The following is a 13438-nucleotide window of genomic DNA, read 5'->3' on the forward strand; positions in this document are numbered from 1 at the left end:
GTTCCAAGGTAAAATCACCGCCTTGCTCCAACCCACTACTTCCCTGCTTGTACATCCAAGGATCATGCGAGCCTTCTTGGCCACCGCATCACACGAGAGCTCATGTGGCCCCTAAATCTTTTTCAGTCACTGCTTTCTAGGGCACAGTCTCCCATCTGGCTTCCTTGCAGTCCTGGTCCTCGGTGTATAACTTTGCATTTAGGTGTATTTACCACATTTTGTTTGACTGGGGCCATCTTCCCAAGGGTTCAGATCGCTCTGTAGGCCTTCCCTGCCCTGCCCTCATCTAGAACTCAGCCAGTCTTTGTGGGGGATTTTAAATTCCCAGGGTCACTTCCCCTGGCCCGTAGAGCCAGTCTGCACTGGGGAATACTGGGAGTTGGGAAATGCGTTCCCTGGGGCTGGGTCTCTTGCTCATCCCACTGAAGCATCTAGCACAGGCTGCTCTCCACTGGGATGGATCCCTGGCCTAGTCCGGTCTGGCAGGGCCTGTTCCTAGAACTTGCTGAGTTTGGGGTACCACTGGGCCAGGTGCTGTACAAACACCGACCGTGAGCTAGTCCCTGCCCCCAAGTGGAAATCTATAGCTTTAAAAAGCAGCGTTCCCATGGGGCGTTGGGTACATGTTTGCTGGACTGCAGTCCTGCTTCTGTCTGTCCCACTGACACTGTTACAGCTACAGCTAAGGGCTGGCTGCTCAGCTCCCCAAACTCCCGGGGATGTTCAAAGGCTGCTGTGGGTGTTTGACGTGGCTGCAGCTCGGGCCCTGGCTGTGCGCCTGAGCGGAGCAGGTGGAGGTGTGCTGGCTCGGGACGGTGAGTTCTGAACCCTGCAGGACCATAGCTGGGATGTCTTTAAAAAAAGTCTTTAAAGAGAAGAGGAGACAGCCTCAAATAAATGCAGAGTCCTCAATGAATGCAGCACGGCGGCTGGAGACTGACCAGCGGGGGAGGGAATGGAAAGGGTTCCTTGCATTGATTACGAAGCACATACGCAGTGTACCTAGCTGAAGCAGGATTGCTGCCCTATGTGTCTAACCAAGCCAATTGTTCTGTGCAAATGACCTGACGGTCACGAGACGGTTGCTCTCTCTGCAGAATGAACCAGGCCCCCACGGTGGGGTTTGAAGCCGACGTCGGGGGCAGGACCACCCATCACTTCATGTACCCAGAGAGTGCCAAGAACCTGCCTGCCAACGTCAGCTTCGTGCTGGTGCCCTTCAAAGCCCTGGACCTGCTGTGGATCACGAGTGCCCTGTCGACCGGGCAGATCAGATTGTGAGTAGCCGGCGAGGCTGTGGGAAGAAACACTCCTCCTGCCTGGCCTTTGGCCGGCGAGCTCTGAGACGCTGTGTGCCAGCCCCTCTGGCGCCATGCGGGGGACACAGAGCCTGTCCCCATTGGCTGCTGGCTCCCAGTGCAGGGCTGGGAATGAACAGAAGCCACCATCTCCTGATGGCTTCTGCTCAGAGTCCGATCCTGCACCACTGAAAGCCAGTAGTGAATGTTGCCATGGATTCCTTGGGCAAAGGATCAGGCCCTAAATGAGGCTCTCGTTCAGCTGTCTGTGGTATTCAGAAGTGCCCAGGGCACTCCCCAAGTGGCAGCCCCTTGAGGTGCAGGAGGAGACTTGCTACTAGGACGTAGTGCGGGGGAAGCTGGCCAGGCCCTGCTCCATGCTCGGAACGGGGGACTTAGATCTGCGGGGCTAGTAGCGTTCGCCAGAGGAAGGCAGGAGGGCGGAGTGGGCGAGAGCCGGTGGCTTGACTGGGAGCCAGACTGGCGTGGAGAGAATTACAGCATCTGCCTACTTAATTTGGGGCACCAGGCCACTGGGCAGTGGAAATGTACGGTCCCTAAGCCAGAACCCTTTAACGCCTACTGTGCGAACGGGGCCCTGGAGAGACTCTGAGCAGCTCTTCTTCCACCCATGGGCTTGTCTCTCCCCGTCAAGCTTGTTTAATGCTGAGCAGAGCATGCGCTCGCGAGTGTTGCAGTAACACCCGCCTGCCACCCCCTGCAGATGCCCGCACGGGCTGGTAACTCGCCCTCGCTGCTCTACCCACAGAGTGAATTGGCGCCATTCCTAATGCAGGGAGGGAAGGAAGGGATCACTTGCAGAGGGCCCCCCCACTGCTGCCCTCCAGGGGAAAGGTGTGGTACTGCCTGAGGTACCTCAGTATTCGGAAGGGCACCTCCTTCTAACACTATCCCATAATACTAGAATGAGAAGCCATTGCCAAGGTGACTGGAAGGTAAATGCAGGGAAAATAAAAGGAAATGGGGCGGGGGGGGGAATTGCGTAATCTCTCTGGGCCTCTGTTTCCCCATCTGTAAAGGGGCGGGGGTCTCTCTCCCCCCCCCCAGCGGGACCCAGCTGCTGGGCAGGGAGGGAGGAGTGCATTGGCAGTTCCCCCCTCACCACCCGGCAGAAGGGGACCTCGGCAGGCCTGGATCCCTGTTTCAAAGGCCCCGATTCAGGATGGTACTTAAGCTGAGCGTTGCTCCTGATGTCAGTGGGACCAGGCTGCAGGACCCTCCTGAATCGGGCTGCAAGTGACTGACCTCTCCCCTGCTGTGTGTCCCCTCTCATGGTTACACCTTGTGGAGTGCTGGGTGGCCTTGGAGATAACCTGCCTCTCTGCTATTCCAGCACGTATGCGCCTGTGAAGCCCTTCCTTCGCGTGGACAAGGAGAAGGTAAGGCTGGCTCCAGGCTCCCTTTCCTAGGCCAGCCCTGACTGTAGGGGGGCTACAGAACACCCTGCTCAGCATCCGCTGGCTAGAGAAACCCCCACTCCTGTCCACTCTGGAGCGTTTCCCTTAACTCTGCCTTGGCACTTCAGCACTGAGAGCGTGGGCAACCGTTCCAGTCCTGGCTGGAAAATGAATGTCTTTGTCCAACAGCTTCATCCCTAGCACAGACAAGGCTGCGGGGGCTCTGGGGTAGCTAGAAGCCAGTGAACGTTGCTGTATCTTCTCGACGAGGGGTACCGTGAACTTCTCAGACTCTTCACTTCTTGTGGTTCGGGGGTTGCCTTCTTCCAAAGGTCGCACCATGTTCTGCTGGTCCCACAGCTGATCTTGCATTCAGTTGTGTCCCCATGAGGGGGGTGGCCTGGAGCTGATCGGTACTGGGAGAGTGCACCAGATTCCCACACAACCAAGCAATGTGGGACTGACTTTGCAATGCCCAAATTAGAAGAATGTTTCTGACCATTAGAGGAGGGAGGTTCTAGACCAGCCTACACTCCTGAGCTACTTGTGATTGTGCTTCTCCCCTCCCTGTGTTTTAGTTTTGGGGAGCATTTACACAGCCTGACCTCTGGACCTCGGCTTTCTTCCAGGTGCAGATCTACAACCCAGCCTTCTTCAAATACATTCACGACAGGTGGACCGAACACCACGGGCGATACCCCTCCACGGGGATGCTAGTGCTGTTCTTCGCGCTTCATGTTTGCGATGAGGTGGGTTCAGGAATGGTTGGTAAGGCCGCCAGGGCAGAGCCAGAGATCTGGGGTTCCATGGGACGTGCCCTCCCCTGCACTTGCCTCCTCACCACGCAGGCAAGAGACGCACTGGCCAGTAACACTCAGTCCTAGCCAGCTTCATGCAGCTGGTACCATGCCTAGCATTCCTGCACGGGAGCACAGCATTGCTGAAGTCTGCCCACGGTTGCCAATGGCGACTGTCTCCTAGACAGCGGTTTGCTGCTACTGTCTATCCATCTCGTGCTGAAATGGCCTGAAAAAGCCAATCCAAGTCCTTGCAGGCTTTCTTACTCTGGGAAAAGCGTCGGCTCCCTCTGGGAGTGGTGGTGATTTGCCAGGAGTGGTGGCAGGGCATCCTAGGCTGGGCTGGGCTAAGGGTTCTGCTTTGTGCTTTGGACTCAGGTAGCTTCTTACCGGGGTTTATTTGAAGCCCACTGTGCCGCTTGGTACCTTTCCCCAGCCGTCCCTTAGAATCTCTTCGTTCAGGCAAAATACAGCCCAAAACGGTAGTCTTTCCGAGATCCCACGTCAGACGAGGCCATTGTGATCATCTAGTCCGACCTCCTGCATGACCCAGGCCAGAGACCTTCCCTCCCCTCCCCCCAGTGTTACGTAACACGCTGGTGCCTATACACTGTGACCCAATCTTAATTCCAGCCCACTCCTTACCAAACTAGAGCATGAGGCCGTGCTCTTGACCTGCCAAGCACGTCCGGGGTTGTGGGATCAACTTCTGTCTGTCCGATGGACCGCACCTATCTCAGTATGACGACTCCTAATGCCTGGGCTCCAGATTGGTGCTCAGAAAGGGTTCCCTGAGCAGACTGCTGTAATGTACCATGTTACACCAGAGTGCAGGATTCCCCAGGCTGGACCTTTGGCTAATGCCTGATGTCAGAGGCAGGCAGAAAAACCCACAATGCACCTTCCTGCCCTGTGCTGCTTCCTGCCCAGAAGCAGCATCTCCGCCTGCCAAGCTCTGATGCTCTTGATGTAATTGCTGTTCCCCCTCTCTGGCTGCAGGTGAATGTCTTTGGATTCGGGGCAGACAGCCGGGGCAACTGGCACCATTACTGGGAGAACAATCGCTATGCAGGGGAGTTCCGGAAGACCGGGGTGCATGATGCGGACTTTGAGGCGCACATAATTGACATGCTGGCGAAAACCAGCAAGATCCAAGTTTACCGCGGCAACTGACGCTCTGGGCTCTGTCCTCTAGCTTTTATTTCAGAATCAGGTTTCAAGAGACGGATCGCTGTCGCTGGCCTCGCTGTGACAGATCCCCGACCAATCACAATGAGCTACAGGGTTCGGTCTGTGACCCCACCTGACCAGTGGCCAAGTGGGGGTACTTGGTTCTGCTGGCCAATCATGTTTAGAGAGAAAAGGAAACTTCTTTTTGTTTAAAAGTTTCGGATGAAAAGGATTTACAAGGAAAACCGGCCCCTGGTTATGTTGGAGGCTTCCAGCCCGGTTCGCCTCATGGTCAAACCAAATGCTGCTCTTTTTTTAAAAACAATCATAACTTCAGAACAAAGCCCAACCAATCGTGGCCACAGGCCGAAGGCAAAGCTGCATGTTTCGACCAATCTCCCAGTGGAATGACACTAGCCTGTGAGTTTCAGCCCTGGCTGACCCTATGGAGTGGGGTGGTCTTTACACGAGCCGCCCCATTCTGAGCCCAGCCGGAAGAAGCTTGGAAACACCCGGGTGAACGTCTCCTTTTTTAACGTTCTTGGAGCCTGGCAATCGCTCTCCCAGAGGAGGCTCCAGTGTCTCTTTATTTTGTACAATCTGGTTCAAAATGCTGACCAGACAATCAGTTCCTTTTGGGTGTGGGCACAATCGGTGACTGGGAACGTTCCAGCTTGGCAAAGGGAGGGGATGGGGGAGTAGAGGAAGGGGTGTGGGGCGGTTCTTGGCTTTTTGACAGCCAGCTGGGTCCAAACCATTAGGAATGGAGCCTGCTGAGAAGAGTTCTTGCTGAGCAGAGGATTTTAAAGCCATTGGAAACATCAAGAGGGAGAAGCAGCATCTGGGTGCTTCTGATGTAGGGTCTTGGCAGACTGGAAGCTTCTGAGACTGACCAGTGGTTAACGCTGGTTGGGAGCTAGTCTCAATAAGTGGGAGGAACGGAGAGGAGGGGGAACCTCCATTGAAAGCCTGGTGTCTGCCTTTTTACTCCCGTGAGAAGGGACTGTGTCTTGCTCTAGGACTGGCTGATAGGACCGAATGAAGAGAAGCCATGCCAAAGGCAGCTAAGAAGTCTGCAGAACCTGTGGCTTAGACCCCTTCCCCATCTCCATCCCAATCCCACCTGGGTTTGGAGAGGGAAGGGGGAATTCTCTAGTCTAGTCTAGAACCACAATCTACCTCCCCACCCCAGTCCCTCCCCCGCAAATGTAGCCTCCATTATCTCTTCCACCAGAGCGTGTTCTTGCAACAAGCTGTCCTTGTAAGAGTCTTGGCTTCTTGCAAAGGCAAGTTCTGATGACTGGGAAGTGGTGGCCCACGGCTGGGTAAGGTCCTGCTTTTCCAGGTTCCTTGTAAATTTCCCCGCTCATCCTCCCCTCGGAATTGAGCTGCGGTAGCAACTAGCCATTTAGCTGGAAGTTGCCAGGCTTTGGTGAAGGGATTGTCCTAGCCTTAGACAGCTGATCTCACTGCTGATGTTACGGGCAGAGCCTCTCCTCTCTCTAGTGGGCTGCTTCTCCGCGTTCCAGATGCTAATTTGCCCCTGCAAAGAGACAGCTGGGGCAGCTAGTGAGAGTTGGCCGGTGGGCATCAAAGGAAGACTTGAAAGGAGAGAGGTGGGGAGCAGGGAGGATGGATTTGTAGAGAACTTGCCAGGAAGGTACCTGCTGAAAGCTCTCTGAATCCAGGTAGGGGACCGTCCTTGATGGAGATCCCAACAGTGTTTGGCCTGGGGGTGCTTCTGCACACTAGATAAAGGAAAAAAATGGATTTCCTTTCTGCTACTAGATGAAAGAGCAAATTGTAGAACACTTAGAATTTGGGTGAATGAAGTGTGTTTAAAAATGAAAAACTAAATCTAGACAGCCCAAATCCTGAAGCGCTTGCCCAGTTTTTAATCATGAAGGACCTCTAGGGTTTGACTCCTCCATGGACTAATTGCCTTTGGGCAGGAGGCTGAGTTAAGGGTAACGGGAAAGGCTTCTCTGAAATCTTATAACCACTGGAAGGAGTATCTCATTTCTGCTGACTTTCACAGGCTCCCTTTTGCAAGCTGAGACCTCTCTGCCACCCTTAACTCTTCTCATCCAATAGGGATGTCCTGCCCTTCCTGTGCATTCATTTTAGCTTGGCTTGGACCATGCCACTGGACTGGAACCCAACCTAAGCCAGTCCCTGCTTTGCACTGGGAACTATCATCTCCTCTGCCTTCGTGGGGTTTACACAGTCAAGTGCGAGCTCCTGGCCTAGTGGTAGGATGCAAAGAGAGAGTGAAATAACCTCATCCAACTACAGAGGTTTGTTTGGTGGGATTGGTCCAAACTGGGGTGTGTTCCATTAGGGGGCAAAGCCTGCAGCTATGAAATGCTCTCAGAAGTATTAGTGAAATCGAAGGAGAACGGCTTCTTATTTCTTGCTTGGTGGGGTTTTCAGGTAGGTATTTGATGGACTAAATAAAATGCAATCATGCCAAACAGTATTGAATAGAATAATTTCTTCCGGTTTGTATCCTCGTTGGATTGTGTGGTATTGGGAGACACAGGGCCCAGAGCGGCCAGGTCTCCTTTTTGCAATAGTTATTTAAAGAAATTAGGATGGGGAAAGGGGGTTCTTTTGGTATCTGTGACTTTTCTGTATGGCAATCTCTCCCGTTTTGAGGTTTCTTCTGCAGTTGTGAAATGAATGTCCTGGGGCCTATTACAGCAGCCAGACAGATGGCTCTCGTTTTCAGTCTACAGGGCTCTAAAGAAGTGAGGTGGATGAAGGTCTGAGGCTGTTTTTTTAAAACGAAAGGTTCTGCTTGTGATGTCATGCGATCACATGACCTGCTTGCCAAGCAGTCATTTTGGATAATCCAGGCCAAAAGAAGTAACTCCATAGTAGTGACCCTCTGAGGCTTGTAATAGTGTATTGGAAACCAAAAGTCAGCAAGTCCTTGCATGCTGGGGAGCTTGATAGGACAGTGAAACCTGTGTTCTTTCTGCACCGCTCTCTTCTTGGGAACCAGGGGAGGGAGAAGTGGTTTAGTGCAAGCCCACTCTCCGCTATCTATTTTTTTTTTTTTTTTTTTTTTTTAAGAAATAAAAAACAAACCATGAGCAACAGAGTGCCTTGAATCACATACTGTCTGTCACACTGGACTCCACCCACTGACCCTGCTGTGTCTGGGGTTCACCAACCATGCCAGGATGTCCATGTCCTCTGCTTTCAGTGGCAGGCTTGGCTGCTTCCTTCATTGTTTCCCTGCCGCCATGTTAAAAACCAATCGGAGCGAGGTGCTGGGGTTAGCTGAAAAACGCCACTCCTGGGGAGAGCAGAGAGGCTGCCAGACGCCGCCTTTTCTGGAGCTGCTGCTGCTCTTGGTGCTGGCTGGTGCAACGGGATGGGAGAAGCACCTGGTTAAAAATCCAGTTGCTGTCTTTGGAAGGGCTGGTCTCCCTCCTGGCTGATGGGCAGAGGGTGGGACTGGCTTGACAGTCAAGGAGTGACAGGAGCCACCCCACCAACCATGTGGTCTCGAATCCAAGAGCCAGTCTGGCGGCTAGGTCTCCTGCAAAGCGCACACTGCCCAGCCGGAGGAGGAGTGATTCCATTTTTCCGTGAGTTCACCCGGCTACAAGGACTTGCTAACACTTCTTTCCTTAGCAGCCTGGCCAACAAACACCTGCATGAGCATGCTGCAACCCACCCCCGCGGAAATGGGAATGTGGGGTGCGTTGTCTACAAATACCACTGTACTGTACATAGAGGAAACTACACAGAGGCTATGGGCAAGGGGCACTGGTGCCTTCCAGCATGGAGCTGAGACGAGCGGAACCAGCTTGGACTCAGCTGAGACTGCCCCAGTTTATCTCCATCACCATCAAAACAGTTCAGAAATCGCTCTGCACTCAGTCGGGGCAGTCCTGACGTGCGGGGAGCTGCAGAGAGCAAGTTTGTCAATTCAGGGCTGGTCCAGGATGGTTCAGTCCTGAGGAACTTTGAAAGACAACCCAAGGGCCCAATTCTGCATGGATTCCTTCTGCACATGTGCAGGTTCATGCAGCTGCGTAGCTCCATTCGAGTCAGTGGAGCTATTCACGTGCATCTCTGGTGGACTGGGGCCCCAAATGCTCCCACCAACTGGAGAAATGGAGGGTTCCTCTGTGGTGCACCTATGGGTCCTGTGGTATCCTACTGAATTTACAGTCCTCTGCCGGATGCCTGGCACTGCCGGGCTCTCTGTAAAGGTGACTCATGGTCCACCCCTGTCTTCACCCACCCTTCCTATAAACCAGTCCGAAGAGCAGCTTGCCAGCCTTCCCCATAGCCTCTGTGTACTTTGCTACTTCGACACACGACTGTCTTAAAACTATTTTTTTTTTGTTAATAAAAGGATTAATCTGAAGCGTTCTGTTCCTCTCCTTCTGTTGTAAGCAGCCTGCTCTCCCCTGCCCTTTGGTTTCAGTATTATGAGCACTTTTACTGTATCGGATGGGTTGGTTTTCTTTCATGTGCCACAGTTGGAAAAATGGGGTTTATTTTATGTTGTACAAAATAAAATCTGTATCTGTTCCTTCTCCTGGTGTGTGTGTATCTTAGGCCTCTGGTGTTGTATGGTATTTCATCTGGAGATGAGCAGTAGCTGGAAGTCACTACAGTCTAATGAGGAAAGATGGTCAGATTGGCCAAAGCTCTGATTTCATGCTAGCCTCCTCTGGTCCATCTGCTGTGTAGGGCCTGAGAACCCCGCCTTACCAGACGCCAAGCAAAGCGTTACATACGTTCATTGCTACCCAGTATAGAGTGTCACAAGTTCTTGTTGCACTCACCTAAACCATCCTGTCATAATAGCAGCTAGGTCGGCCATTCCAATTCTTGTAATAAACGTACGCTACTTCAACAATACAGAGTATGAGGAAATACATCTAGGGCTCTGTTCTAATCTATTTTGGGATTCGATTCCTTTTGAAATGGTTACTGCACATTTAATGAATAACATACATTCAACAGTTTTCATTCAATAATCTGGTTTCTTTTTATAAGGCCAAGTGTGCTGATAACGTTGTCCATAACACAAACGCTATTCAGACTGGAAATAATTTTCCATAGGACCCAGGGAATTATTCCTGGCCAAATTCTAATTTCTCTCTTGCAAAATCCCTTCTGCATTTTCAGGCTTTGTCTGTTGTAGGAAATGTTAGCAAAAAATTCCCAGGTCTAGCTGTGCAGAAATTTGATTTCTCTGCATTGGTTGGGGATTCAACCCTGGCCTCAGGGTAGGAGCTACTAATACTCATAACAACTGGAGAAACACAGGGACCATCTGACTCTGAAATTATCCCCATGTCCAAAATCCTTTTGATCTCATTAGGAGTTTGCTCCTACCCTTTCCCAGTTGACCGATGGGCTGAGTGCAGGTTGCGATCCCGCAGTATCCAGCTTTGGACCATTTCATGAGGCAGATCCTGGCCTACTGGAAAATACCTGCCGGTCCCTTCCCAGCACCACCAGAACATCTGCTTGTCAGTGAGGGTTAACTCTTCACATCCCTCCGTGCTCCATGGGGAGGTGTCACCGTGGCATTCAGCTCCCAAGGCCAGGGGCTGTGAGAATCCTGCCCTGCACAGCACGTCACGGTTACAAAGGCTTCTTGGCTGTGATATGTTCTGAACCTGTTTCTAGCACAGTCTGAGGTGCAGCCTGGTGCGGGGCCTTTGTACGCTGAAGGTAAGGTCATGAACCCTTCCTCCCACCTCCACGGGCCCTTCCCTGCGTTCTGCATTGTGAACTCTAGGGACTCACCCCCGTCAAATCCCCACTCCCAAGGGTTAGGATCAGACCGTGCTTTTGGAGCTGCTTGGCTTTTGGGGAGGTTTTGCTGCACTATCCCCACCACAGGTTGTGAATCCTCCCAGCCCTTTGCACATATTCAGCCACCAGCTTCCCCTCTGCCTCAGAGCCACGCTCCCAGGAGTTTCTGTGATCAAGAGGACCTCTGATGTCTCTCCTATACAGCAGATGAAATGGGGAAAAACTTGTGGACTCTTGGGGTACTTCTGTGATGGGTTCTCCCTGGGGTGCAATCTGGAACTGGGGTACCGCTGAGCCCTCTGGCTTACCAACCCGAGCGCCCTCTCACATAGTGATGCTGTGAGAAGCTGCAAACCCCTCCAGATCCTGCACTCACACAGCCAGCTGAGTTACATGAATGCTTCTCCTAGCCACTCACAAACTAACAATAGAGAGGCTCTAGCCAATTCCTCCAGCTCCCCAGTGTTGCACCCCAGAGCTGTCCCATCTTGCCCTGGTGAGAAGCCTGACCAGTGAAAGCTTATTACCTAGTCTGCCCCTGCCTCAATGTGAGAGGACGTGCACCAGCTTTTGTACACAGAGCAGATTTCCCAAGCACCTCAACCAAAACACCCTGTTTAAGGTAAAATATAAAACATTTAAGTGATTACAAGTGATAAGCGCCCAGATCAAAGTTGGTTACCTAATAAATAAAAGTAACATTGCAATCTGCGTTTTCGAAACTAGCCAGGATTTAAATCAAGCACTGGCTCACCCGGTTAGATAATACAAGCAGGTCACAGCTCTTCCATACACAGGCTGGACGTCTCTTCAGCCTGGGACCACTTCCCCAGTTCAGGCTTTGTCCTCCAGACGTGTTTCCAGGGGTTGAGTTGTGGGGAAAGAGGCCAAATGATGATGTCACTTTCCACCAAGCTGGAAGAAAGTATAAAAGACCTTTTGCTGTGATTAGGCCCTACCACATTTTGTGGAATTTCACAGTCATAGGATTTTTAAAATCATAAATTTAATGATATCAGAAATTTCACAGTGTGGTAACTAGGGGTCCTGACCCAAAAGCGAGTTGGCCTGGGAGGGAGGGGGAGTCACAAGGTTATTGTAGGGGGATCGTAGTATTTCCACCCTTACTTCTGCGCTGCTGCTGCTGGTGGCGCTGCCTTCAGAGCTGGGCAGCTGGAAAGTGGTGGCTGCTGGCTGGAAGCCCAGCTCTGAAGCCAGTGCCACGTCCAGCAGCAGCGCAGAAGTAAGGATGGCATAATATGGTATTGCCACCCTTTCGTCTGCACTCCTGCTGGAGGGGCACTGCCCTCAGAGCTGGGTGCCTGGCCAGCAGCTGCTACTCTCCAGTCATCCAACTCTGTAGGCCTCGCAGAAGGGTGGCAACACCATGACCCCCCTACAATAACCTTGTGACCCCCATTTGGGTTGGGACCCCCAGTTTGAGAAATGTTGGTCTCTCCTGTGAAATCTGTATAGTGTAGGGGAAAAGTACACAAAAGGCCAGATTTCATGGGGGAAACCAGATTTCACTGTCTGAGACATGTTTTTCACAGCCATGAATTTGGTAGGGCCTTGGCTATGATGTGAGTTAAGCAGTCTCCATTGTCTATGTGCTCTCTCTGAGACATCTCCATTGTATACAGTTCCTGGGGCAGCCCTTGTGAGTGTGGATTCCCTTAATGGGCCACCGTCAGTGTCTGGCTGCTCCATTGTGCACCAGAAAAGCTGGTTGTGGGTGTTCCCAACCGCACAACATATTCCAGTAACACACACATAGCAAAACTTCATAACTTCCCATACAGTGATAGCACATACAATCTAACAGGACATTAATGTTCAACAGATCAAGCCTTTTAAAATGATGCCTCACAAGGCATACTTTGTACATACACAACATAGCATAATTATATGACGGGTGAGTATGGGGGTTCCAGGATGCTGGTTTCAGGCACAAAGTGCCACAACCTTCCAGTAAGCAAATAACAGATAGGGGAACATTGTGTCCCTGACATTTGCCCTCCTGGTTGCATACATTCCCTGTGAAAGCAGCAAAGTTCTTGCTGAACTCACTTGACTGGTTGCAGAAGTCTCATCTACCATCTGCCAGATTTCTCTGCTGGCCAGATTCTCTTCTGATTCTACATCCATATTTTCATGGTCAACATGTTCATTCATTTCTGACAGTATCTGACAATTAATATTCATAAATTTTAAATGTTCTAAAATTATATCAATATTTCTTTTTAAAAATCCTTTCAGACAGGGTGCAATTATCACAGTAGCTACATGGGCTGAGACATTTCTTTTCACAGCAATATTCAACATTTGAAAGAGTTATTGATCTGGCAGGTATAGAAGTACAGCCCCACTCCCACAAGCTGCCTGGCAAAGGCAGACGCCTGCAGCTGCACAGAGTTCAGGAGGGCTGTAGGACTGGAGCATAAAATGGTAATTCTTCAAAGTTAATAATGAGAAACACCCAACTGCAACAACAACAACAAAAATTATCTCCCACCCAGTATCAAGCTCATATTTGAAGATAAATAAGCAAAAAAGGATTTTGCCTAGAGCTACCCCAGGGTGAATGTGCAAGGAGTATGGTGCAGGGGACAAGGTATACCTTCCCTCCCCCCAACTCCAATGGCGGGCTTGAGCTAATCTCTGTCCTTGTGAGCCTATGGGGACTAGGACTGAATGACACTAGTCACCCCATGGATGGCCAGGGGGAGCCATGGCCACACCCACTCCTTGGGCAAGCCACATGGAGCCCTCACATGCTGTTGCGGTAGCCAGGCGCCCTGTGTCTGTTGGAGAATTCTGGGCAGCATGATGTCATTTGTGAGCACTGACACATACTTAGCACCTTCCTTTATCGAAAACTGCTCTAGAAATAAGGACCAAAAGAGTGACCAGAAAAAAGAGAGTATTTGTATATAATTTAGCATTCTGTTACAGAAAAATA

The 13438-nt window shown here is 51.3% G+C and overlaps 1 protein-coding gene across 3 annotated transcripts in view; it reads left to right on the top strand.

The window, feature by feature from the left end:
• Window positions 1-9242, top strand: part of ST3GAL2 (ST3 beta-galactoside alpha-2,3-sialyltransferase 2) — a 93648-nt gene extending 84406 nt beyond the window's left edge. For all 3 annotated transcript variants that reach the window (XM_054048752.1, XM_054048753.1, XM_054048754.1), the window contains 4 exons: window positions 1098-1277; window positions 2653-2698; window positions 3346-3465; window positions 4513-9242. In XM_054048752.1, coding sequence (XP_053904727.1) covers window positions 1098-1277; window positions 2653-2698; window positions 3346-3465; window positions 4513-4686 — 520 coding nt within the window. In that variant the 3' untranslated portion in view covers window positions 4687-9242. The remainder of the gene's footprint in view (window positions 1-1097; window positions 1278-2652; window positions 2699-3345; window positions 3466-4512) is intronic.
• The last annotated feature ends 4196 nt before the right edge of the window (window positions 9243-13438 follow it).

Source organism: Malaclemys terrapin, chromosome 14 (genome assembly GCF_027887155.1).
Source record: "Malaclemys terrapin pileata isolate rMalTer1 chromosome 14, rMalTer1.hap1, whole genome shotgun sequence".
In the NCBI taxonomy this organism is placed as follows: Eukaryota; Metazoa; Chordata; order Testudines; family Emydidae; genus Malaclemys; species Malaclemys terrapin.